We start from the raw sequence: 25,727 nt of genomic DNA, 5'->3' as shown, positions 1-25,727 counted from the left end.
ATTCTTCTGTAGCACCACATTTCCAAAGCTTCTATTATCTTCCTGTCTAAACTATTTATCGTCCACGTTTCACTTCCATACATGGCTACACTCCATACAAATACTTTCATAAACAACTTCCTGGCATTTAAATCTACACTCAATGTTAAAAAAATTTTCTTCTTCAGAAACGCTTTCCTTCCCATTGCCAGTCTACATTTTATATCCTCTCTACTTCGACCATCATCAGTTATTTTGCTCCCTAAATAGCAAAACTCCTTTACTACTTTAAGTGTCTCATATCCTAATCTAATTCCCTCAGCATCACCCGAGTTAATTCGACTACATTCCATTATCCTCGTTTTGCTTTTGTTGATGTTCATTTTATACCCTCTTTTCAAGACACTGTCCATTCCGTTCAGCTGCTCTTCCAAGTCCTTTGCTGTCTCTGACAGAATTACAATGTCATCGGCGAACCTCAACATTTTTATTTCTTCTCCATGGATTTTAATACCTACTCCAAACCTTTCTTTTGTTTCCTTTATTGCTTGCTCAATATACAGATTGGATAACATCGGGGAGAGGCTACAACCCTGTCTCACTCCCTTCCCAACCACTGCTTCCCTTTCATACCCCTCGACTCTTACAACTGCCATCTGGTTTCTGTACAAATTTTAAATAGCCTTTCGCTCCCTGTATTTTACCCCTGCCACCTTCAGAATTTGAAAGAGTACTCCAGTCAACATTGTCAAAAGCTTTCTCTAAGTCTACAAATGCTAGAAACGTAGGTTTGTCTTTCCTTAATATTTCTTCTAAGATAAGTCGTAGGGGCAGTATTGCCTCACATGTTCCAACATTTCTACGGAATCCAAATTGATCTTCTCCGAGGTTGGCTTCTATCAACACATGCTGTCTTTGGGGTTGGAATTATTATATTCTTCTTGAAGTCTGAGGGTATTTCGCCTGTCTCATACATCTTGCTCACCAGATGGTAGAGTTTTGTCAGGACTGGCTCTCCCAAGGTTGTCAGTAGTTGTAATGGAATGTTGTCTACTCCGGGGGCCTTGTTTCGACTCAGTTCTTTCAGTGCTCTGTCAAACTCTTCACGCAGTATCATATATCCCATCTCATCTTCATCTGCATCCTCTTCCATTTCCATAATATTGTCCTCAAGTACATCGCCCTTGTATAGACCCTCTATATACTCCTTCCACCTTTCTGCTTTCCCTTCTTTGCATAGAACTGGATTCCCATCAAAGCTCTTGATATTCATGCAAGTGGTTCTCTTTTCTCCAAAGGTCTCTTTAATTTTCCTGTAGGCAGTATCTATCTTACCCCTAGTGAGATAAGCCTCTACATCCTTACATTTGTCCTCTAGCCATCCCTGCTTAGCCATTTTGCACTTCCTGTCTATATCATTTTTGAGACGTTTGTATTCCTTTTTGCCTCCTTCATTTACTGCATTTTTATATTTTCTCCTTTCATCAATTAAATTCAATATTTCTTCTGTTACCCAAGGGTTCCTACCAGCCCTCATCTTTTTACCTATTTGATCCTCCGCTGCCTTCACTATTTCATCCCTCAAAGCTACCCATTCCTCTTCTACTGTATTTCTTTCCCCCATTCCTGTCAATTGTTCCCTTATGCTCTCCCTGAAACTCTGTACAACCTCTGGTTCTTTCAGTTTATCCAGGACCCATCACTTTAAATTCCCACCTTTTTGTAGTTTCTTCAGTTTTAATCTACAGTTCATAACCAATAGATTTTGGTCAGAGTCCACATCCGCCCCTGGAAATGTCTTACAATTTAAAACCTGGTTCCTAAATCTCTGTCTTACCATTATATAAATCTATCTGATACCTTTTAGTATCTCCAGGGTTCTTCCATGTATACAACCTTCTTTTATGATTCTTGAACCAAGTGTTAGCTATGATTAAGTTATGCTCTGTGCAAAATTCTACCAGGCGGCTTCCTCCTTCATTTCTCTCCCCCCAATCCATATTCACCTACTACGTTTCCTTCTCTCCCTTTTCCTACTGTCGAATTCCAGTTACCCATGACTACTAAATTTTCGTCTCCCTTCACTACCTGAATAATTTCTTTTATCTCATCATACATTTCATCAATTTCTTCATCTTCTGCAGAGCTAGTTGGCATATAAACTTGTACTACTGTAGTAGGCGTGGGCTTCGTGTCTATCTTGGCCACAATAATGCGTTCACTATGCTGTTTGTAGTAGCTTACCCGTACTCCTATTTTTTTGTTCATTATTAAACCGACTCCTGCATTACCCCTATTTGATTTTGTATTTATAACCCTATATTCACCTGACCAAAAGTCTTGTTCCTCCTGCCACCGAATACCACTAATTCCCACTATATCTAACTTTAATCGATCCATTTCCCTTTTCAGATTTTCTAACCTACCTGCCCGATTAAGGGATCTGACATTCCACGCTCCGATCCGTAGAACACCATTTTTCTTTCTCCTGATAACGACGTCCTCTTGAGTAGTCCCCGCCTGGAGATCCGAATGGGGGACTATTTTACCTCCCGAATATTTTACCCAAGAGGACGCCATCATCATACAGTAAAGCTGCATGCCCTCAGGAAAAATTACTGCTGTAGTTTCCCTTTGCTGTCAGCCGTTCGCAGTACCAGAACAGCAAGGCCATTTCGGTTAGTGTTAGAAGGCCAGATCAGCCAATCATCCAGACTGTTGCCCCTGCAACTACTGAAAAGGCTGCTGCCCCTCTTCAGGAACCACACGTTTGTCTGGCCTCTCAACAGATACCCCTCTGCTGTGGTTGCACCTACGGTACGGCTATCTGTATCACTGAGGCAAGCAAGCCTCCCCACCAACGACAAGGTCCACGGTCCATGGTTCATGGGGGGGTTCCACATATGTTTGTACATTTTTTGCCTTTCCGTATTGGCCTACTCCCTTATGTTTCATCTTGTGTCCCCATACGTCATCCATTCCATCCTTTTTGTGATTTTTCCAATGTATGTTGGTGTATTTTTGCGAATTTTTTCACGTATATTTCTACGTTATTTAAGTATTTTCACGCATTTTTATCCTCCACCATGTATCCTTCTGCCTCCCATCCACACCAATACTGAAAAGTTTTCTTATCCCTAGCCAGAAACCAGGCCCACATACTGTTCCTGCATTGTTACTTGGGTCATCTGATCCCGGTCTTATTATCCTACCTGCTGACAAAGGCTCCACCAATGTTGTTTTGAACCGCAAGGATTATCTGGCAGAAAGACTCCCCCATGTGTCAGATTCGTCGACCTACAAACTCTGCCATGCTGACCCCATTTACCACACACCTACCTTCTATATGCTTCTGTAAGTCCATAAACACAAACACCCAGGACTTCCCATTGTAGTTAGTTAACACACTCACCACTGAGAGAATCTGCTCTCATAGTCCAATACCTTCAGCATGCTTGCCATCATATATGAAAGATAACAAGTTCCTGTTCCTTTATGACATGCTGCCCTGCTCACCACTATTGATGCCATCTACCTCCACACAACCGTCTCTAATGCTCATGTCGTTGCCACTATTGAGCAGTACCTTTTGCACTGCCTGAGGTATTACAAACCTACAACCTCCTTCCCAGTCACCAGCACCAACTATATCTTCAACCACAATTATTTCTCCTTTCAAGGAATCACCTATAAACATATCTAAGGTATGGCAGTGGGCACCAGTGTGGCAATATCCTTTGCCAACTGACCTTTTCATGGCCATGTAGAGGAATCCCAAACCCATCTCGAAATGTACCAAAGATCCTACTGAGGCCTTTACAGACAGTAATTACCCTCCAGTCTTGTACAGAAACAGATCTCCCTTGCCTTCTCTCTAGTCACCCACCACCTTCCAAAGTCCCACAGAGGAGCATTCTGCTTGTGACTGCGTCACACAGGACTGGAGCAATTGAATCATACTCTCCACCAGGGTCTTGACTCTTTCTCGTTGTGACCTGAAATGAGGAATGTCCTATCCACTATCCTTCCCACCACTCCCATAGTCGGTATTCTGCCACCCACTGGACCTACACACTATCCTTTTCCATCCCTACACAACGCTTGCTTCTGAAGCCCTTGCCTCTTGGCTCGTATCTCTGTAATAGACCTAGATGCATGACCTATCCCACACATCCTCCCACCACCACGTATCCAATTTGGTCACAAGCATCATATATCCCATCAAATGGAGGGCTACCTTTGAAAACCAGTTATGTGATCTAAAAGGTAAGCTGTGTTCTGTGCATCCATGACAACCAACAAGCTGTTCGCATGAATGGCCAGTGACGAACTGTGGCCAAGGAAAAGATGGCACACCCAGTTGCTGAGCATGCTGACCATTGCAGCGGTCTTTGTTTTAATAACTACTTCACAGTTGTGTCCCCTGGATCCTCGCTATCGACAAGTACTTTTCTGAATTGCACGGTTGGGAACTCTCCCTGCAAATTATCCCATGTTCCCGTAACCCTCCTGGCCTCAGCCTTCATTAGATATTGTCCTTCACCCACCTATCCCTTACTTTTTCTGACTCCACAGACTTTTGTTTTACAAGTGTGCCCACTGTCTTTGTAATTCTTTCATTTACCCCATCCCACCCTCTGTCTGACCTCCTAAAAGTACCTAGTTGCCGAAGCCACACCCTCCATCCATCTCGTCCCTGTATGCTCCCACAAATAGGATTTTACTGTCCCCCACTCGTACCCTGCTCTCCCTAGCTGCCACAGCTGCCTCCTTACCCCCACCACCCAGATTGCTTCTCCCATCATGCACAGTTGCTCGCAGCCTGGCGTTGGCTGCGAGAGGCAGTGGTCACGTGTGTGAGCTATGTTTGCGTGAATTTGTGTGTGTGTGTGTGTGTGTGTGTGTGTGTGTGTGTGTGTTTGGTGTCTATTTCAGAAGAAGGCCTTCTTGTGTGTTTAGTAGTCTGTCTGTTGTGCCTGTCTATGACTCACCATATCAGCTATATGGTGAGTAGCAGTCTATTGTTTTCATAATACTGTCATTAAACAAAACTTTCGAAATAAAATATATAATTTCTTGTTACTTGTAAAGATTGAAGGTGTTTAGTGAATAACAAGAAGCAAACTTGCTTTGTAAAGTGAAGGAATCGGATGTAATTAAACAAATCCTAAATTATCTCCAAAGTAATTATATATCTTAAGTATTTTCATACAGGCAAGAAAAATGGAGATGTTGAATTGTCTAAAAACCCTGACATAATCCAAAGGAATGTATGCGGTTTGTTGTATTCTAGTTGTAACTAATTACAGAAGTTTGCTTGTGAGCATGAGCCCTGTTGTTGCAGAATGCTTAATTTGTTTCAAAGGGGGTGGAGAAAAACAGCATGACTGACAGTTTTCCTGATTATTTTAACGCAGTGAATCTTTCAACAGAAATTGTCACAATATGTAATTAATCTATGAAGTAAATAAATAAATAAATAAATAAAAGAAAAAAAGAGGAGCTTGTTTTTCATGATAAGTTTTGTGCAGTGATTCATTGCTGTTCTTCTCTCTCCCCCAGTTTTTTATAGCTTGTAAGGAAAAATCAACATAATAAATCTTTCTATCTTACTCTAATTCATGCTGTGATGGCATTTTCAACCTTTTACTGCTTTATTCATTGATAGTTGATGCAATCCAGAATGTGATTTCAGAAGTTTTCCTATCATGTTTGATGAAAGTGACATTTTTAGGTGTCCTTTCTGTGTACAGTATTTTGATATGTTAGTCTTCTTTTACGTTATTTGTTTGTCACTGGTCACACAAATATCAAGATTGGTTTTGACTTCGTAGTGACTCATCATCATATGATCTGATTATGTTACATAGTTAGAAGTCAAATGCACAAACCAGGAGAGGTACCATTCTCAGCTTGTTCTGTTGATGAGTTACTATGTATCTCATTCAGACCATCCCCCCTTCCCCATTTTTCTTTATGGTTGCCTCCTTCCCCTTTCCTAACTCATCAAAACTTAGTCAGATGATCCAAATACGTTGCATAGTTAGTAGTAAACTGGACAGGCCAGGAGGGGCACAGCTTCTGGCTTGTTCTGTTGGTTTACTTTCTTTTCAGTACTTCTTCATTTGATCAGTGTGTTGTTGTTTCTGAACTTTTGACTACTGATCTCAAGTTTTTCTTTTTTTGGTTCACTCTGGAGATGAGAACCTAAAATCTGTAAAAATGTATCTCTGAACAGAATTTCATTTTCTTCACCTGTTTCAGATTACTACTGATTCCTTGGGGCAACCAGAGGGACTTCTTTTATGGTTGACATATTCAAAAATTCTGTTGCATATCCAATTTTTATTCGTTTGAACCAGATGGTTATAAAACATCATTCTACATTTTCCCACTTTTTTTGTACAGTTTGTACAGTTCTTCATTACTCTTATTCGTATATTCATCGCGTTTTATTGGCCCCATTATTTTGCTTAGGACTTTCCTCTTTCTTTTCCTTGTTTTGTATTTCTGGTCTCACTCAGATGCAGGCATTTGGCTGAGTATAAAAATTTTATTACCATAACATAGTGTTGTAACTTTGCTACAAAGGAGATGGATCTTATTGTGCACATCCTTAGTTACCGGTAACTGAAAGGCCATTTCCATCTTCCTTGTTCTGAGTTTATTAGCCCCATGTCTCACAGTCGTTCTTCTGTATTACCTCACCAAGATATTTACTTTTATTGACTATTTTAATTTTTCCGTAATGTAAAATAGGCAACAGAACATCTCCTTGTGTAACACTTGTTTGTACACCAAAAGTTTCAGACATATTAGCTAAAACTTTAGCTTCATATTATGTATTCATTAGTAGTTATCAAATTATATTTCTTGTTTTATATCTACACCAAATTCTTCACATATTTGAATCGTTGATGTTCTGTCAACAGTGTGGTATGCCTTTGTAAAGTCCAGTAACACAGTGACAAAGGGCATGTATCTTGTTATTCTGTTTTGGATTATGAGCTTAAGATGCAGGATGTGTTCCTCAAATGACCTTCCCTCCTGAAATCCACCTCAATACTCTTCAATCTAATCATCTGTGTGCACCTGTAACCTATTATGCAGTGTTTTAGAAAGGATCTTGTATGAACAGGGAACATTGATATTCCTCTGTAGTTGATGGCATCAGTTTAATCTCCTTTCTTATGTAAAACCTGAATTTACGCTTCCAACCCTCTTGAATTTCTTATGATTAGCCACATAGTCTGCTTTACTTGTTTTAATGTTTGCAATAGATTTCCATCAGCTAGTTTCCAAAACTCTGTGACAACTCTATCTTCGCCAGCTGCTTTGTTGTTATTCACATCTTGAATGATTCCTTCTTACCTGGTGACTTCACATCAAAAATTTAGATGTAAACACACTTTTGGTTTATCACAGTTTAATAGTTTCTCAAAATATTTAGCTAATAATTCAGTCCTCTTTGTTGAACGCTGGCTTTCCATTTTATTTTCAATAACTAAGTTTTGGTTGGTTATACTTAGAGAAGTTGTATTGAAACACTTCTTAGAATTCTTGAGTCTTGTTTTTTCTGAAGATCCTTTTCAAGTTCAACTGATTTGGTCTTCTATCATATATACACTTAACGTTCCATGTCGCTTTTGCTGTTTGCCATCGAACTACCTTAAATTTTAAAAATATGTGTTCTTTGTTGTGCAAATGCCACTCTTGGCATTCCTGCTTCCATTTTGTCAAGGCATCCACCATGGTTTGACCACCTATGTTTCTTAGTTCCTCTTGTTGAACCTGTTCCCACAGCAATCGTCATCATCCTGTCCTCTCTTTTTTTCAATGTTTGGGGTATATTGTCTCCTAGTTTTGAAAGGAGCCTTTCATGTATTACTATGGTGTGTGAATCAAATCTAGCTATAGTGTAATCTATTCCATTATTCGTCCCTTTCTTAACCTTCACATTCATGATTGTTTAGATTTTTCTTGGACATTTCAACATTTACATCTACATCAGTACACAGCAAGCCACCTGATGGTACGTCTTTGAGGGTACTTCCGGTACCTCCATTTGATCACCCACTTTTCCTTTCCATTTGCAAATGGCATTTGTGAAGAATGATTGTCGGTAAATCTCCATATTAGCTTTAATTTCTCAAATTTCCTCATTGTCATTTTGCTAGATGTATGTGGGAGGATGTAATATGTTGTTAAACGCTTCCCAGAACAGCTCTCAGAATTTAGTGCTTCTCTTTTAGAGTCAGTATCTGCAGTCCGTTGAGTGTCTCTGTAATGCTCACATGCTGACTAAATGTTCCTGTGATGAAACACACTACACATTGTTTGATCTTATCTCTGTCTTCTGGTAATGCAACGTGGTAAGGATTCCACACTGATAAGCAATACCCAAGAATTGTGAATAATAGTTTCGTAAGCTGCCACTTCTGTGGATAAATTATTAGTTTTATGTTGTCACTCTGTTGAAAGTTACTCCTGATGATGGTAGTTCCTAGGTATATTACAATAATTACTTTTTATAGCAATTTGTTTGCCCCTAGTACAGTTGTACAGTATTGGTTTCTTCTGTGTATGTGCAGTAGGTTATATTTTATTTACATTCAGGGACAACTGACAGTCAGTGTACCATTCATGTATCGTCTGCAGGTCCTCCTGCAAATCACTGCAGTCTTTTGGTGTAACCTTCTTACATACAACAGCGTCATCCGCAAGCTACCTCGTGGAGCTTCCAACATTATCCACTAGATTATTCATATATGTTTTGAATGAAAACAGTCTCATTTGCCAATCTGCTTTTATTAATAAGTATTACGCATTTCACCCTTGTAAGGCATCACCAAATTATCTGGAAACGGAACAAAAATAATACCACAATATAGTAAAATGAATGAGGCATCGTTCTAAGCTGTGCAGCCATGCATACAAGGGACAGAAATATATGCATAAACTACAGTAAAAATGTTGTAGGATACCTTCATCTCTCATTTGCCAGTGAAGGGCAGACACTAATTTGCAGGCTCATCAGAATGATATCCAGCATGCTAATGTAGAGGAATGACAAGCAGAAGGTAACACAGCTGCTGTTACCAATGAAGAAATTGAACATGGTCAGATAATTAATCTTTTCTTGCAACAGTAAAACGTTGAGCAAGATGAGTCAGATGATAAAGAAAAGGAACAAGGTAAGAACAACGACCACTTTCCAGTATATGATGTATTCAAAAACTGCCCTTAAATATTTTGAACAACAGCCAACCACCACAGCTATGGACATAGTGTTGGCGAAGAAGTAGCATGGTGCAGCCGCTAAGTCAAAGATTAAGAAATTAAAACAAGAAAACATTTCACTCTTCTTGAAATCATTGTGTCTACCTTCTTTTGTATGCCCTTCCTTTAATTAGAAATGTAATTTTTCTTACTTCATTATAATGTATTAAAATGTGCGGAGCTCTGTAAATGAGAACTGCATTCCCCTCTGGTAATCTGATCACCATAGCAATCTGACCACCACCTGGTCCCAAAAGTTATGGTTAGTTGAGGTTCTTCTGTACTTAAGTTCTGCAATAAATTCAGCTATTTGCAGCAGTTACATTGCTTACAAATCAATAGAGCAGGTTGTAACTACTGTAAAACCCCATTTTTATGTTACTGCATTTTTCCCCCCCAGCAGAAGTCCTATTCTATCAATACAACACTTTCCTGTAATTACCGTATTTACTCGAATCTAAGGCACACTTTCTTTCCGGTTTTTGTAATCCAAAAAACCGCCTGCAGCTTAGAATCGAGTGCAAAGTAAGCGAAAGTTCTGAAAAACGTTGGTAGGTGCCGCCACAATTAACGTCTGCCGTCGAATATATGTAAAGCTACACAGGCATGCTTTGCAGGCACAAAGATAAATACTGGCGCAATAACCTCTGCATCAGTAAATAAATTTTAAAAAAAGGTGGAAGACGAGCTTTTTTCTCTGCCCCGAGTTTCGACCACTGCATTTTCATACATTATCCAATGAAGTAAATACAAATTCTGTATTGTTCATTTTCGAATGTAGCAGCCTTTCAATGTACTACGAAAATCCGACTGGCAAGACTGTTTGGGATGTTTGTCTGTCAATATGGCTATCTCTACGTTCTGAATTTTTTCCTACCTGTGACAAGAGATGGTTGCTAATAGGAACTTTTATGAATTGTGAATCACATGCAGTATTCTCTTCATCATAGGAATAATACGAATGTAAACATTTTGCCATGTATTCTTTCATGTTTGCTGCTATCTCACTTAAATCCTGTCTGCCTAATAAACTACGAAACTAACAGTGAGACAACAGCAAACGCGGAAGGATATACATATCATGTCATGTTTATATTCGTATTATCCTTGTGCCGAATAGTGATACAGTCAGAAATGAAGCACGGCAACTGACTAGATTTTTAAATCTAAGATGACTCTAATTTCTGTGCAGAATGTAATGTACTAAAGAGGCCTCTGCAAAGATTTTCAAACTGAGAAAAATGTTCGATAAACTCTCGTTTAGAACATCTTCTATCATACGCAGTCTATTATTTGGTTCTTGTTTATCATTATCAATGAAAGCAGCAGTGTAAGTAAAAACAAATAGCAGTCTTTTGCCATTGTTTCGCTAATGAGATGATTCCTCTCTTTTCTTTTAATTGTAAGCGGCAGTAGCGTGCACAAAACCAAGTCATGCCGCGAGTGGTGACAGACCGTAAACACTCATTATCAGAATGCGACAAACAATGCATGACACAGTACAATAATGCATTTTCAGCTTAGAGTGACGTAAAAACCTATACCAAAGAGAACGGCACTTATCAGATCAAAGAAAAATAAGCAATCACTTCAAACCAGACGAAGCATTTGAAAAAGGAAGGGTAGCTGTATAAATGCGGACGGAGCGCCTGACGCATAGCAATGCCTACCTGGTAAAGCTTAACTGCTAAGCTTACGACTCGAACCAAACTACTGTAACTGTATCGTCATTCATTTGACCTAAATTGTGTCTCATATTACAATGGACCAACTTTGTTTCGATTTGGAGGTGCGGTCTAAAACTTTTCTCTCCCCTTGAATTTCGAGTCTCAAATTTCAGGTGCGGCTTGGATTCGAGTAAATACGGTAATGATTCTGTCTTACAAAATTTCCCGCATTTTAAGTTTTCTTTGACATTATCACGACTTTTAACATTGGTTCTGATACAGATTTCTTCAAAAAAATGCTTAGTTTTCCTGTTCAAAATTAAATTGGAACAAAGCAGAAAATCTAGATTATACACAAAGTTAATGGTCATGTAACATAGCATTAGCACAGTAAGCAAGATTTTCATTGTAAAAAGTCTTCATGGGTTTGCCGCCAAATCACATTGTGCGAATTCCACAATATTTCCTCGGAGCAACTGTCCGACATCATCAGGTGGTTCAACCATGCTCGTGGCTAGGTACGACTGACGGTATCCGCACGCAGATGTCCAGTTTTTAGAACACGCGCACGTAGAATGCGCACCCACAGAAATCACGCATGCGCAATGATTTGCCCTGTTCAAATTCCCTGTGCCGAAAATCAAAGAGCGGCTCTCCCACATGTGTGCTGTACGCTGCATTCGTCAACAGTGTGGCCAAATGTTTCTCACCAACAGCCGTACTAGGCCAGTGTTATGACGGGCCTTTTATAGAAGAATCTTGATTTTCACATTGTGATTTAATAGCAGCAAATGCAGTGTTCCAGGCTGTGCTCAGTTGAAATCCCGTATCCTTGTTGATGAGATTATCAGCTTTACTGATATGTATTGATTCCTTAATGACGCAGTCCTAGAAAGACAATGCCGGGGCTAAAACTTCCGTCTTTTCGTAAATCATACGATGTTCTGTATTCAGGCAGTGTTCCACAATTGCCGACTTTTCCAGTTGACGAAGGCGTGTTTGACGCTGAAGTTCATCGCAGCATTTTTGTACTGTGCGGCATGTCTGGCCTATATATGCTGCCCCACACTGACAAGGAATCTTGTACACACCACATTTCGTCAGTCCAAGGTCATTAACTGAACCCAACAGGTTTCTCAGTTTTGCAGATGGTTGAAAAACACAGTTAATTCCATATATTTCGAGGACTCTTCTGATTCTTGACGACATGGCACCAAAATATGCACAAAAAAAAAGCCAAAGTGGTGGGTGTCTTCATGTCTTCATTCAACTCCATAGATTGAACTCGCCTAGGTCTGAATGCATTATGTATCTGTGTCTCAGAATAACCGTTTTGTCGGAATGCTGTCTTCAAATGTTGGATTTCACACGTCAGGCTCTCAGGATGCTCTATGAACTAACGTACGTAATGCACTACCACATTGTGCAGGATGATGGCAGCTTGTGGCCTGCAGATATAGATCTGTATGCGTTGGCTTGCGGAAGACGCTGTGTCCCAAGGTTCCATCTGCTTTTCTTTGTACCAACACACCAAGAAAATGTAAAGTACCATTTTTTTCCACTTCCATTGTGAAGTTTATATTCGGATGGAGCGAATTCAGATGCTGAAGAAACGTAGGTTGCGTATCAAGTCCATGTGGCCACACCACAAATGTATCATCCACATACCGCAAAAAACGAGAGGGCTTTAGAGTGGCTGACTGTAGTGCTTTTTCTTCAAAGTCGTCCATAAAATAATTGGCCGCCACAGGAGACAGGGGGCTTCCCATGGCGACACCGTCCACTTGTTCAAAATATTGGTTTTGAAATAAGAAGTATATTGAAGTAAGCACGTGTTTGAATAATGCTACTATGTCCTCCTCGAACTTGTTCTAACGAGCTCCAAAGAGTCCTGCAAAGGCACCTTTATAAATAAAGACACAACATCAAAACTTAGGTGGAAGCCCTCTGTCTCCTGTGGTGGCCAATTATTTTATGGAGGACTTTGGAGAAAAAGCACTATAGTCAGCCACTCTCAAACCCTCTTGTTTTTTGCAGTATGTGGATGATACATTTGTGGTGTGGCCACATGGACTTGATACTCTACCTACATTTCTTCAGCATCTGAATTCACCCCATCCGAATATAAACTTCACAATGGAAGTGGAAAAAGATGGTACTTTACCGTTTCTTGGTGTGTTGGTACAAAGGAAAGCAGGTGGAACCTTGGGACACAGCGTCTTCCACAAGCCAACGCATACAGATCTATATCTGCAGGCCACAAGATGCCATCAACCTGCACAATGCGGTAGTGCATTACGTATATTAGTTCATAAAGCATCCTGAGAGCCTGTCAAGTTAAATACAACATGTGAAGACAGTGTTCCAACAAAACGGTTATTCTGAGAGACAGATACATAGTGCATTCAGGCCTAGGCGAGTTCAATCCATGGAGCTGAATGAAGATACGAAGACACCCACCACTTTGACCTTTTTCGCATATTTTGGTACCATGTCGTCAAGAATCAGAAGAGTCCTCGGAAGATATGGAGTTAAGTTTTTCAACCATCTGCAAAACTGAGAAACCTGTTGGGTTCAGTTAATGACCTTGGACTGAGGAAATATGGTGTGTACAAGATTCCTTGTCAGCGTGGGGCAGCGTATATAGGCCAGAAAGGCCGCACAGTACAAGACTGCTGTGATGGACACGAGCGTCATACACGCCGTTGTCAACCGGAAAAGTCGACAATTGCGGAACACTGCCTGAATACAGGACATCGTATGATTTATGAAAAGATGGAAGTTTTATCCCCGGCATCATCTTTCTGGGACTGCGTCATTAAGGAAGCAATACATATCCGCACAGCCGATAATCTCATCAACAAGGATATGGGATTTCAACTGAGCACAGCCTAGAACCCTGCATTGGCTGCTATTAAATCAAGATGCGAAAGTCAAGATTCTTCGATAACAGGCCCGTCATAACACTGGCCTAGTACGGCTGTTGGTGAGAAACATGAGGCCGCACTGTTGACAAACGCAGCGTACAACGCACGTGCGGGAGAGCCACTCTGCGATTTTCGGCAGTGAGAGCTTGGATAGGGCAAATCACTGCGCATGCGTGATTTCTGTGGCTGCGCATTCTTCACGCACATGTTCTAAAAACGGGGCGTCGGTCTGCGGAATCTGTCAGTCTTACCTAGCCACGAGCAAAGTTGAACCACCAGAAGATGTCGGAGAGTTACTCCGAGGAATTATTGTGGAATTTGCACAATGTGATCCGGCGGCAAATCCATGAAGACTATTTACAACACATCCACCAGGAAACTTGAAGAGTCACAACAAGATTTTCATTGTCGGTGTGCTGGGTCACAGCCCCCTGTATTATAAAATTGCTGTGTTTGAATGGGTGGGAAAGTCCACTGAGTCAATGCATTAATGATAATCATGATCTGACAATAGTCACTCTAATAGCAACCCGTTCCTTCTGCTCACAATGTTGTATTATAACAGTTTTAATTTAATTTCACACTCATTTATACAAATAAACACTGCTTTTGAAGAGGGCTCTGTCTACAATGGGCTCTCACTATTCGCTGTTATTTCGTGTGAAATACATTAATTGTAGTAAGCATGCAGTCTTAGTGTAGTACAACCTGATGTCAGGTGTAAACATTGCTCCTCCATATGCTCCATAACATGACAGTTTCCGCCCTCCATCCAGAATGTGTGTGACTGAGTGATATTGTCAGCAAGAAGCTGTAGATTTTGTGCCTATTGTTCTCAGTTTACGAAGGCTGCCAACTTTAGTGTTTTAACCACTATTGTGTTACTTTACTGTAATTTTATGATGCTTATCAATAATAAATCTCACATTAAAACACGAATATCTTTTTAATGTGGCTTCACGAAAGACTTTTTCTTCTGCGATTTATTTACACCTTTGGATATGATTGACACAAAGAGATATACCCACATGTGTGTTTGTGCGTCTGTCAGATCTTGGACACTGCCTTTGTAATTGTCACAAAGGCAGTGGTTGAGTGCTGACACGTGCAAATGTGCGTTTCCTTCTTCATCCTGATCATGTTCAATGTTGTAAATAAAGTACGTAAGCAAAAGTCTTTCGTATAACCAGTTAAAAAGATAATCATGTTCTAATGTGTTCCTCTTAATTTTCAACTAGGTCGTTCTGAAATTCAAGAGATGTTCACAGTTTTCTCCACGATTTTCTCAGAGTCTTTTCTGAAATATTCTGTCATGCCTCAGTGGCCCAATAAACAACGTCCTTCCCATTGGTTTTTTTTTTTTTATTTTGTCCGCTAAAGGAATGCTATCATCTTGGATCAGCATTCTTAAAAAAAAATTTTCTGTAAATCAATGTTAATGTTTGCAGTACACCCTGGTCCATCGACTGTAGAAGTGATGTAACATTCGGCAGCAAAAACTTCGCCACAATTTCTCCATCACATAATACCTCAGTGCTGGTGTGAGATGGTGCATTATCAATCGAAAGGATTGCATGGGGAGACAAATGATTTTCCTTGAAAAACCGTCAAACAGAGAGAACAAACCAGCCGTGAAACCATTCTTTGAACAGCTTACCATCCATCCATGCTTTTCTCTTGTTGCGATACTATACAGGCAGGGACTTCATGTTGCAATTTTTAAAAGCTCTGGGCCTAGCAGATTTGCCGATCAGCATTAAAAGCAGCTTGTGATTACCAGCAGCATTGCTGCATGCTAATAAAGTCACACAATCTTTGCACATTTTGAAACCAGGAGCATGGTGGTCTGCTTTTGGCGCCAGGCTTTTTGTTGGCTATGCCCTAAAATTCAGGCCAGTCTCGCCAGTGTTATAAATTTGTTGGAGAGAATACTTTCCCTCTCTTATCATTTTTATAAACTCCCCAAGTCTTCCTTCACTGCATCACAGTCAGGAGAAAGCTTCCCTCCAGTAATTGTTAGCTCATGGATTCCATGACGTTTTTTTGAGTCGGTGCAACCAACCCTTACTCGCACTAAAAGGCTCATCACTATTATTAACTTGTTCAGGTAAACAGGCTTCTCCTGAACCAGTGCTCCACTCAAATGAGTTCCCCTTTCTCTTTCCTGTGTAAGCCAAAGGAAAAGAGCTTCATCCGCTTTATCGTACTGTGACTGTTTCAAAGTCTGTCGAATTTCGAGTGTTTTTCCCAAAGACATTGCACAGGACTGTTCAAGCTTCACTTGGTTCTTCTTCCAATCTTGTAAATGGTTGCTTTGCCAACACCCAGTTCCGTTGCTAGTTTACATACATTCTCACCAATGTCTATCCGCTTCATAGCATTAAGCTTTTCTTTGAGAGTTAACGTTGTATGTTTCCGTTTACTCATGACGAAAATACATACACCACTATAACTGAACGAATACAATTCAACTTTTACGCCTGCCAGCGATTGATAACTAATGTGACCAAGCACTTTGCGAGCCAACTTACAGTGCACTGACTTCAAACACCACAAAGGTCTCAACAATGCACAAGAACAAGGGCAGCGAGTGAGAGTGAGTCATTGTTCCCACACTTGTTCCCATTTGTTACCATGATGTACCTACTTATCTGATTGGCATACTTCGTTCTAGAAACTCGTCACCGTAATTCTGGCTAATTCGAACAAATCGATAATCCGAACAAGGTCCGGTCCTAATTAGTTCAGATTAACGGCACTCTACTGTACTTTGGTGTTCCTCTTCTTTCCACTTGCTCTTACGTATACCTTACAGTTTAATAATTGAGTTGGAAAACTTTATGACCATGATGTAATCCTGCTTGAATCTTCCCTTATCTCCATGCTTTTTCTAAGCATACTACTGCCATATTTCAACAGTGTGTTCTCTATTACTATTTGACATTTACCACAGGATTCAGTTATTCTTCCTTCTTTCTCGTTCCTACTTCCAAGCCCATATTCTTTTGTAACCCTTTCTTCTAGTCCTTCCCCTACTACTGCTTCTCGTTATTAGATCATCATCTCCCATTACCCACTGAATTACCTATTCAGTATCCTCATATTCTCCCCCTAACTCTTCATCTTTTTCTTGTGACATCAGCATGTATGCCAGTACTATTATTGTTGGTAGCGGTTTACTTCTGATTCTCTTAAGAATAATCGTATCACTGAACTGTTCACAGAAACTCGCTCTCTTGGTGTCTTCCTGTCCATAACAAATCCTGCTCGTGTTATACCATTTCCTGTTGCTGTTTATACTCTTCTGACCAGAAATCCTTGAATCATTTCTCTTTCATTTCACTGACCTCCAACAATATCTAGACAGTATTTACATTCCTCTCTGGATTTACTAGCATCCCTATTACATAAAACTTTTAGCATTCCACACTATATCTACATCAGGAAACCACTGTGAGGTGCGTGGCAGAGGGTCCGTCCTGTTGTACCAGTTACTAGGGTTTCTTCCTTTCATTCACATGTGGAGTGCAGGAAGAATGGTTGTTTGAATGCTCTTGTGCATGCAGTAATTATTCTAATCTTAGCCTCACAATCCCTATGTGAGTGATATGTGGGTGATTGTAGTGCTTACCTAGAGTCATCATTTCATAAAGCCGGTTCTTGAATCTTTGTTAATAGACTTTCTCAGATAATTTACTTCTATCTTCAAGAATCTTCCAGTTCAGTTTCTTCAGTATCGTTGTGGCACTGCCACAGATCAAACAAACCTGTGAACACTCATGCTATCCTATTCTGTATACATTCAATATCCCCTGTTAGTTCTATATGATACGGGCCCCACACAGTTCAGCAGTATTCTAGAATCAGTCGCATGAGTGATTTGTAAGCAGTCTCCTTTGAAGACTGATTGCACTTCCCAGTATTCTCCAATAAATCGAAGTCTGCAACCTGCTTTACCCATGACTGAGTGTATGTGATCATTCCATTTCATATTCCTATAAAGTGTTATTCTCATGTATTCCAACAGTGACTCATTTATATTATAGTCGTAGGCAACTTTTTTTTTTTTGTGAAGTACACAAGTCTTATACAGTGTTATACTCTTTTGTTAGTTATTCAGTCTTTATCTCTTATTTACCTCCCCTTTGGCAGTACCCTTCTGGAGATCAGAATGGAGGACTAATCCGGAATCTTTTGCCAGTGGAGAGATCATCATGATACCTTTTCAGTTACAGGTCACACATTATGCATCTTAAATGTAGTGGTTTCCATTCCCTTCTTCATACCCTTTGCATTGACTGTTGCTGATTTTTCTGCCTTGTAAGAACGTTTCCCACCTCCAGGGGCAAGATGTTCTGAAATTGTCTGCTCCCCTGCCCCCTTTGACTAGGCTGTTGACAGGAGGAGGGTGACTCCTTATATGGAAGCCTTTGGCTGCTGTTGCTGATGATTTTTATTCAATGTTAAGCTAAGGCTGGGTTTAGACCCAAGACACTGTGGTTGTTACTCAAAGATTCTACACGTAGACCTCGGCTGATTACATCACATCATTCCTGCAAGCAGTAGTCCATTAACTAGTGTTGATTCAGTCAGATAATGGATACTGCATGTAAGTCATTAGCTGTAGTATGCACCAGATCATTCCTTATGTCACTTTATCTGGCACACTGTGTTAGAGAAAAGGCATTTAAAAGGTGGAAAAGTGATTTCTATTATTTATACAATCCCAGGAAATGATGTTATGAAGCATTCTTTTATGGATTTTTCAGCTGGAAAAAATTGTTCTGCTTTTACTTATATCACCATTAAAAATAGCTTAAGTGCAGCTCCTTAACGAGCTCTTACAGTATTTTTTTTTTCTTTTAAGCTGTGTTCAGTGAGTAGTTATTATTGCCCTTAAAGCCCTTTCATTACCTCCAGGTGTTTTAAAATTACTCTTTCATATTGATGATTTGCTTTGTTTTTCTTCAGGATAATTTAATGGTGATAGGAATTGATTCCTACCATGACGCACTCAGGAAAGGAAGCAGTGTTGCTGCATTTGTATCATCTTTGAACAAATCTGTTACTAGATGGTACAGCCAAGTTTGTATTCAAGGTCCTGCCCAAGAATGGGTAGATAGTTTGCGAGCTTGCTTCATATCATCTTTGAAGAAATATCATGAGGTAATAAAGAACTAATATCAGTTTCATTCATGGTGCAATATCTAATATAATACTAATTTTGAAATTTTAAGAACAGAGTTGGCTTAAGTGAGATACAGGTAGTGATATCGCTTACTGTAGTTGTTACATTGTAGTCGGTAAATTTTGTTTTATAGAAATATTTTAAAAATCTCAATAATCATACCTTGTTACAGACTAAACGCAGAGAAATGAGCATGCTGTAAAACGACATCAGAGCTTATTCCCTAGATACTAATACTTGCTAGTTGCCCAATCCTTGCACAGAGCTGTCATTTTATTAAGTGAATCACATGTTTCTAAAAGGGACAATCTTAGATTGATAAATTATTAATGAGGAAAAGAAAACTTGCCGCAACCATGTTTAATAATTTAATAGTGAATTTCCTTCTGTGAAGTGAAATAGTTCATTTTCTAGAATGCATAAGGATAATATTACCTAATTTGGAAAATATTCGTAGCTGCTATGCTGATTTTTTATGACCTGGAGTGCTTCCCTTGAATAATAGCAATAAATGAGGAAGCAAATTTAAATTGCATGAAAGTAAGAACGTACAATTAGTGATGGACAGTATTTAGAGTGCAATAAATTTAATATGAGGTGTGATTGGAAAGTTTTAAGAATGGATCCGCTACAGCTTACTGGTTTGGCAGGCAGGTACACGGAGGGTGAGTAGTGAGTCTTTGCCTTGTCCTTGAACGCCCTCTGACAGGAAACTGTTTTTCCTTTATTCAGTTCGTTGTGGCAACTGGTTGAGTGCAGGTCTGTTAGGGCTTGTTGCCATATTCTGTCTGCGTGAAAATGGATGTAAAAACAGAGCAACGAGTTCATGTGAAATTTTGTTTTAAAATCGGGAAATCAGCTTCTGAGACTTATGAACTGTCAAAAACAGCTTTTGGAGATAATTGAATGAGCCAGTCAAATGTTTTTGTCTGGTTCTACAGATTTAAAAATGGCCGCGAATCATTTGAAGATGACCCAAGGTCTAGCCGTCCTTCCACTTCAGAAATGAATGAAAATGTTGCGAACGTTGACGATTTGGTGCACTCTGATCGTAGACTTACAATTAGGAAGATGGCTGATGAACTTAATTTAAGTTTCTATGCAGTTCAGTCAATTTTAACTGAAGATCTGAACATGCGTAGTTTTCATTGAAAATTTGTACAATCCAATTTGTTAAGCCAAAAAATAGCATGTTGTGTTGGGAGGCCATTTTGGAATCCAAATCGAGACTAATTATCTTATTGTGGGAGAGGCAGGTGACAAGCAGTGAAACTGATTGGGAAGTGTTAGTTTCTTACAACAGCATATTTCAGTCTGTTAGGAAGTATGTCTGGCAGTGATGTGTTGCATATGTAGCTAAATGCATTAACTATATGTGAAGAACAGGGTTTTAGTAATGCTTTCTCCCTTCAGCTGCCCATGTCAACCTTCTGAACCACTTACGGGATATAATTGTTAAATATATTGGCTACCTGACTATCAATTGCCATTTTAGTGTTTTCTTTAATACCAAAGGTCTCATTTTTCTGAACTAATTTTCTGATTTCTCTTTTAACAGTTGCAAATACGGATTTAAATTTATCATCTGAATTATTAATTTCAGACTCTATAGAGAAGTTTATTTTTAATATTTAATTGATTTACATAAGACAGCACAGTATTTTTTTTGTAATAGGAAATCAGTTTTATTCTGATTTTCCTCACAATTTCATATAATGCCCTGTCCCTTGTACATGGTGTTGTGATTTCTTTTAGTGTATTCATGCTGTACTGCATTTTTCTTTCCCTTGGAAAAGCAGCTGTTAAAGATTAATAAAACCAACTACAAGTAAATTAAACTTGGAATTAACACCCATAATGTTTTACACACCAAGTAAATTTTTTCACACCTAGAAATCTGATGTGTGTTCATTAATCACACTTTTTTTCCTGTGATAGCACTTAATTGTGATAAGTAAGTTTATAAATATGACTGTTAGTACATCATGATCGAAGGGGCCATTCACTACCGGATAAACAGCTGTATCTCTACGTGTTCACCTATGATTTTTGCTCTGTTATTTTACTGCTTTTCTGTGCAACTCTGGATGGAAAAGCAACAACAGAAATATTATTTCCAATAATTTATTTTGTCTGAATCTTAAGAAACAGAATCTAAGAATTATAAAGCCAAGGTCAAACAGTGATATGGACATTGGAATGCTGGGGGTGTTTGACAAATTGACAGAGAACAAAGATACCACTAAGGCACAAGCCTAGTACAGAAACTTTGGTCTCTCACTTCTCCGTGGAAGGAGTGTGGGACATCCGAAGGTATAGAGGGAAGCTACTGTAGTTTCCTGCCATCAGCCTATTGTAATGCCTGATGATAGCTTGCCCTGGCCTCAAAATATTGTTTATATTTTTCTTCGAAAAACTGAGGATTCGGTCAAGAACTTTAAGTTATGGATTAGTTTTCATGAAATTATCCATATCTTTAATAATAATAATAATAATAATAATAATAATAATAATAATAAACCCCGTGGAGGCCCGGGAAAAGAATAGGCCTTCGGTATGTTCTGCCAGTCGTAAAAGGCGACGAAAAGAACAAACCACTAATAGGGCTAACCCCCCTTTTAGTGTGATTACTTGGTTCAGGACAGAACTAAAGAAGCCTCGGACAAGTGCCGTCATGGTCGGGGACGACGCTTGAACCCTATGCCCGCCCACAGTGGTAACAACATTGCTAGCCAACTGGAAACTGATTTAAATCCAAATAGAGGTGTTTTGCAGGATATGCTTCCTGCAACCACCCTAGAAGGAAAACAAAGACAGAGGATGAGATGGTCAGATGAAGTTAATCGACACCTCATGTTCTGTTATTACCAAGCAACAAAGCTAGGAACCAACACAACTGGATACAGATCACAAGTATACACGACATTTATTACCAGATACCCAGAATTAAAATTTTTAACAGCACGACGACTAGCTGATCAGATCCGTGTAATAATAAAAAATAACAGGATACCCCAGTCAGAATTCGAAAACATCAAACAACAAGTACAACAAATACTGGAACAAAATAATGTGCAATCAGAAGAAGAAGAAAATACAGTAATGGACTCAAACATCCCAGAGCAAACAAACAAAGAGCAACACGCATCAATTAAACAATCAGAGGAAAACGAAATCTTAAGACAGCCACCAGAACAAGTACAAATAGAACACGAAGTGACACAAATGTTAGATATAGAAGAAAAATTTCAGCTGGCATATATAGAATACAAAGACAAAAATACAGACATTAGACCATTCTTGCATAGACCGCCAAATAACCCACAAGTCGAAACAACAATAAAAACTATCAACACAATCATACACAACAAAATAAATGAAAACACAACTATTGAAGAGTTACAACTACTGGTTTATATAGGAGCACTCACTACTCTAAATATACACACTAGGCAGAGATCAGAACCAACCAACACACAGAAGAAACCCACAAAGCCAGCGTGGCAACACAGGCTACAGATCAGAATAGAAAAACTGAGAAAAGACATTGGACAGCTAACACAATTTATAAGAAATGAAATGTCGGAAAAAAAACGAAAAAGGTTAGGTAAATTCTCACAACAAGAAGCGATAGAGCAATTAGATGAAAAGAAGCAGAAATTACAAGCATTGGCCAAACGACTTAGAAGATACAAAAAAAGTGAAAATAGAAGGAAACAAAACCAAACATTCAACACAAACCAAAAGAAATTTTACCAGACAATAAATAACACACACATTAAAATAGACAATCCACCAAACATAACAGAAATGGAACACTTCTGGAGCAACATATGGTCAAACCCGGTACAACATAACAGGCATGCACGGTGGATACAAGCAGAAACAGGCACATACAAGTTGATACTACAAATGCCTGAAGTAAAAATTTTGCAACATGAAGTTACCCAAGCAATTAATTCTACTCACAATTGGAAAGCCCCTGGAAAAGATAAAATAGCAAATTTCTGGCTAAAGAAGTTCACCTCAACACATTCACATCTAACTAAATTATTGAACAGTTACATTGCAGACCCATACACATTCCCTGATACACTTACACATGGAATAACTTATCTGAAACCTAAAGATCAAGCAGAAACAGCAAACCCAGCTAAATGTCGCCCCATAACATGCCTACCAACAATATACAAAATATTAACTTCAGTCATTACACAGAAATTATTGACACATACAACACAGAACAAAATTATAAATGAAGAACAAACAGGCTGTTGCAAAGGAGCACGAGGGTGTAAAGAGCAGCTGATAATAGATGCAGAGGTGACATATCAAGCTAAAACTAAACAAAGGTTGCTACACTACGCATACATTGATTACCAAAAAGCTTTTGATAGTGTACCCCACTCATGGTTACTACAGATATTGGAAATATACAAAGTAGATCCTAAATTGATACAGTTCCTAAACATAGTAATGAAAAATTGGAAAACCACACTTAATATCCAAATAAATTCAAATATCATCACATCACAGCCAATACAGATTAAGCGTGGAATATACAAAGGAGACTCATTAAGTCCTTTCTGGTTCTGCCTTGCCCTGAACCCACTATCCAACATGCTAAATAATACAAATTATGGATACAATATTACTGGAACATACCAACACAAAATCACACATTTGCTGTACATGGATGATCTAAAACTACTGGCAGCAACAAATCAACAACTCAACCAATTACTAAAGATAACAGAAGTATTCAGCAATGATACAAATATGGCTTTTGGAACAGACAAATGTAAGAAAAATAGCATAGTTAAGGGAAAACACACTAAACAAGAAGATTACATAATGGATAACCACAGCGACTGCATAGAAGCAATGGAAGAAACAGATGCCTATAAATATCTAGGATACAGACAAAAAAATAGGAATAGATAATACAAATATTAAAGAAGAACTAAACGAAAAATATAGACAAAGACTAACAAAAATACTGAAAACAGAATTGACAGCAAGAAACAAGACAAAAGCTATAAATACTTATGCTATACCAATATTGACCTACTCATTTGGAGTAGTGAAATGGAGTAACACAGACCTAGAAACACTAAATACACTTACACGTTCACAATGCCACAAATATAGAATACATCACATACATTCAGCAACAGAAAGATTCACATTAAGCAGAAAGGAAGGAGGAAGGGGATTCATCGACATAAAAAACCTACATTATGGACAGGTAGACAGTTTAATAAAATTCTTTCTAGAACGTGCAGAAACTAGCCAAATACACAAAGCAATCACTCATATAAATACATCGGCTACACCACTGCAATTTCATAACCACTTCTACAACCCTTTAGATCACATAACATCAACAGATATGAAGAAAGTAAATTGTAAAAAGAAAACACTACATGGCAAGCACCCGTATCATCTAACACAGCCACAAATCGATCAAGACACATCCAACACATGGCTAAGAAAAGGCATTATATACAGTGAGACGGAAGGATTCATGATTGCAATACAGGATCAAACAATAAACACCAGATATTACAGCAAGCATATTATTAAAGACCCCAATACCACAACAGATAAATGCAGACTTTGCAAACAACAAATAGAAACAGTAGATCACATAACAAGCGGATGTACAATACTAGCAAATACAGAATACCCCAGAAGACATGACAATGTAGCAAAAATAATACATCAACAGCTTGCCTTACAATATAAACTTATAAAACAACACGTTCCCACATACAAGTATGCACCACAAAATTTACTGGAGAATGATGACTACAAATTATACTGGAACAGAACCATTATAACAGATAAAACACCACCACATAACAAACCTGACATCATACTCACCAATAAAAAGAAGAAATTAACACAACTAATCGAAATACCCATACCCAATACAACAAATACACAAAAGAAAACAGGAGAAAAAATTGAAAAATACATCTAACTGGCTGAGGAAGTCAAGGACATGTGGCATCAGGATAAAGTTGACATTATACCAATTATACTATCAACTACAGGAGTCATACCACACATTATCCACCAGTACATCAACGCAATACAGCTACATCCAAACTTATATATACAACTACAGAAATCAGTAATTATTGATACATGTTCAATTACCCGAAAGTTCCTAAATGCAATATGACACATACCGTACAGTTAAAAGGAAATGATACTTGATCATTTTTAACCAGACTTAACGTCTGAGAAAGTAAAGAAATAATAATAATAATAATAATATTTTAAGTACGGGGTAGACTATTCATTTGAGTGCACTGAATCCTATAACAAAATCATGGTAAATTTAAATCATGAAAACAAGTTAAGCAAGTGGACTCATATTTTAATTAGAATCTGAATTTGGGAAAAAACACTGTTAAGAACTTTTAAAATCACCAACTTCAGCCATATTTACATTTTGTGTCATTGCAATTTTTGGAAAGAAAAAATCAATTAACATACGCTCATTACTTACATTTTTTTAGTATTCTCATGTGGACTTTTATGCAGAGATCCACAAAAAAAATGTGCTATCAGAATGTGCTGCTTATCCATGACTGTTCTGTAGACATCTGCGAATAATTGACAGTTGGCAAAGCTGAACTTATTAAAGCTTCTGGCGTATTCCCTCCATGCCATAGA

General features: G+C 38.7%; 1 protein-coding gene across 1 annotated transcript in view; it reads left to right on the top strand.

The window, feature by feature from the left end:
• The window catches only part of LOC126237063 (piwi-like protein Ago3), a 214,726-nt gene that overhangs the window by 150,510 nt on the left and 38,489 nt on the right, over positions 1–25,727 (top strand). Inside the window, exon 14 of the mRNA XM_049946849.1 lies at positions 18,824–19,018. Coding sequence (XP_049802806.1) covers positions 18,824–19,018 — 195 coding nt within the window. The remainder of the gene's footprint in view (positions 1–18,823; positions 19,019–25,727) is intronic.

This window comes from Schistocerca nitens, chromosome 2 (genome assembly GCF_023898315.1).
Source record: "Schistocerca nitens isolate TAMUIC-IGC-003100 chromosome 2, iqSchNite1.1, whole genome shotgun sequence".
NCBI lineage: Eukaryota > Metazoa > Arthropoda > Insecta > Orthoptera > Acrididae > Schistocerca > Schistocerca nitens.
The sequence above is the reverse complement of the archived record's forward strand: the minus strand, read 5'-3'. Positions and strand labels throughout refer to the sequence as shown.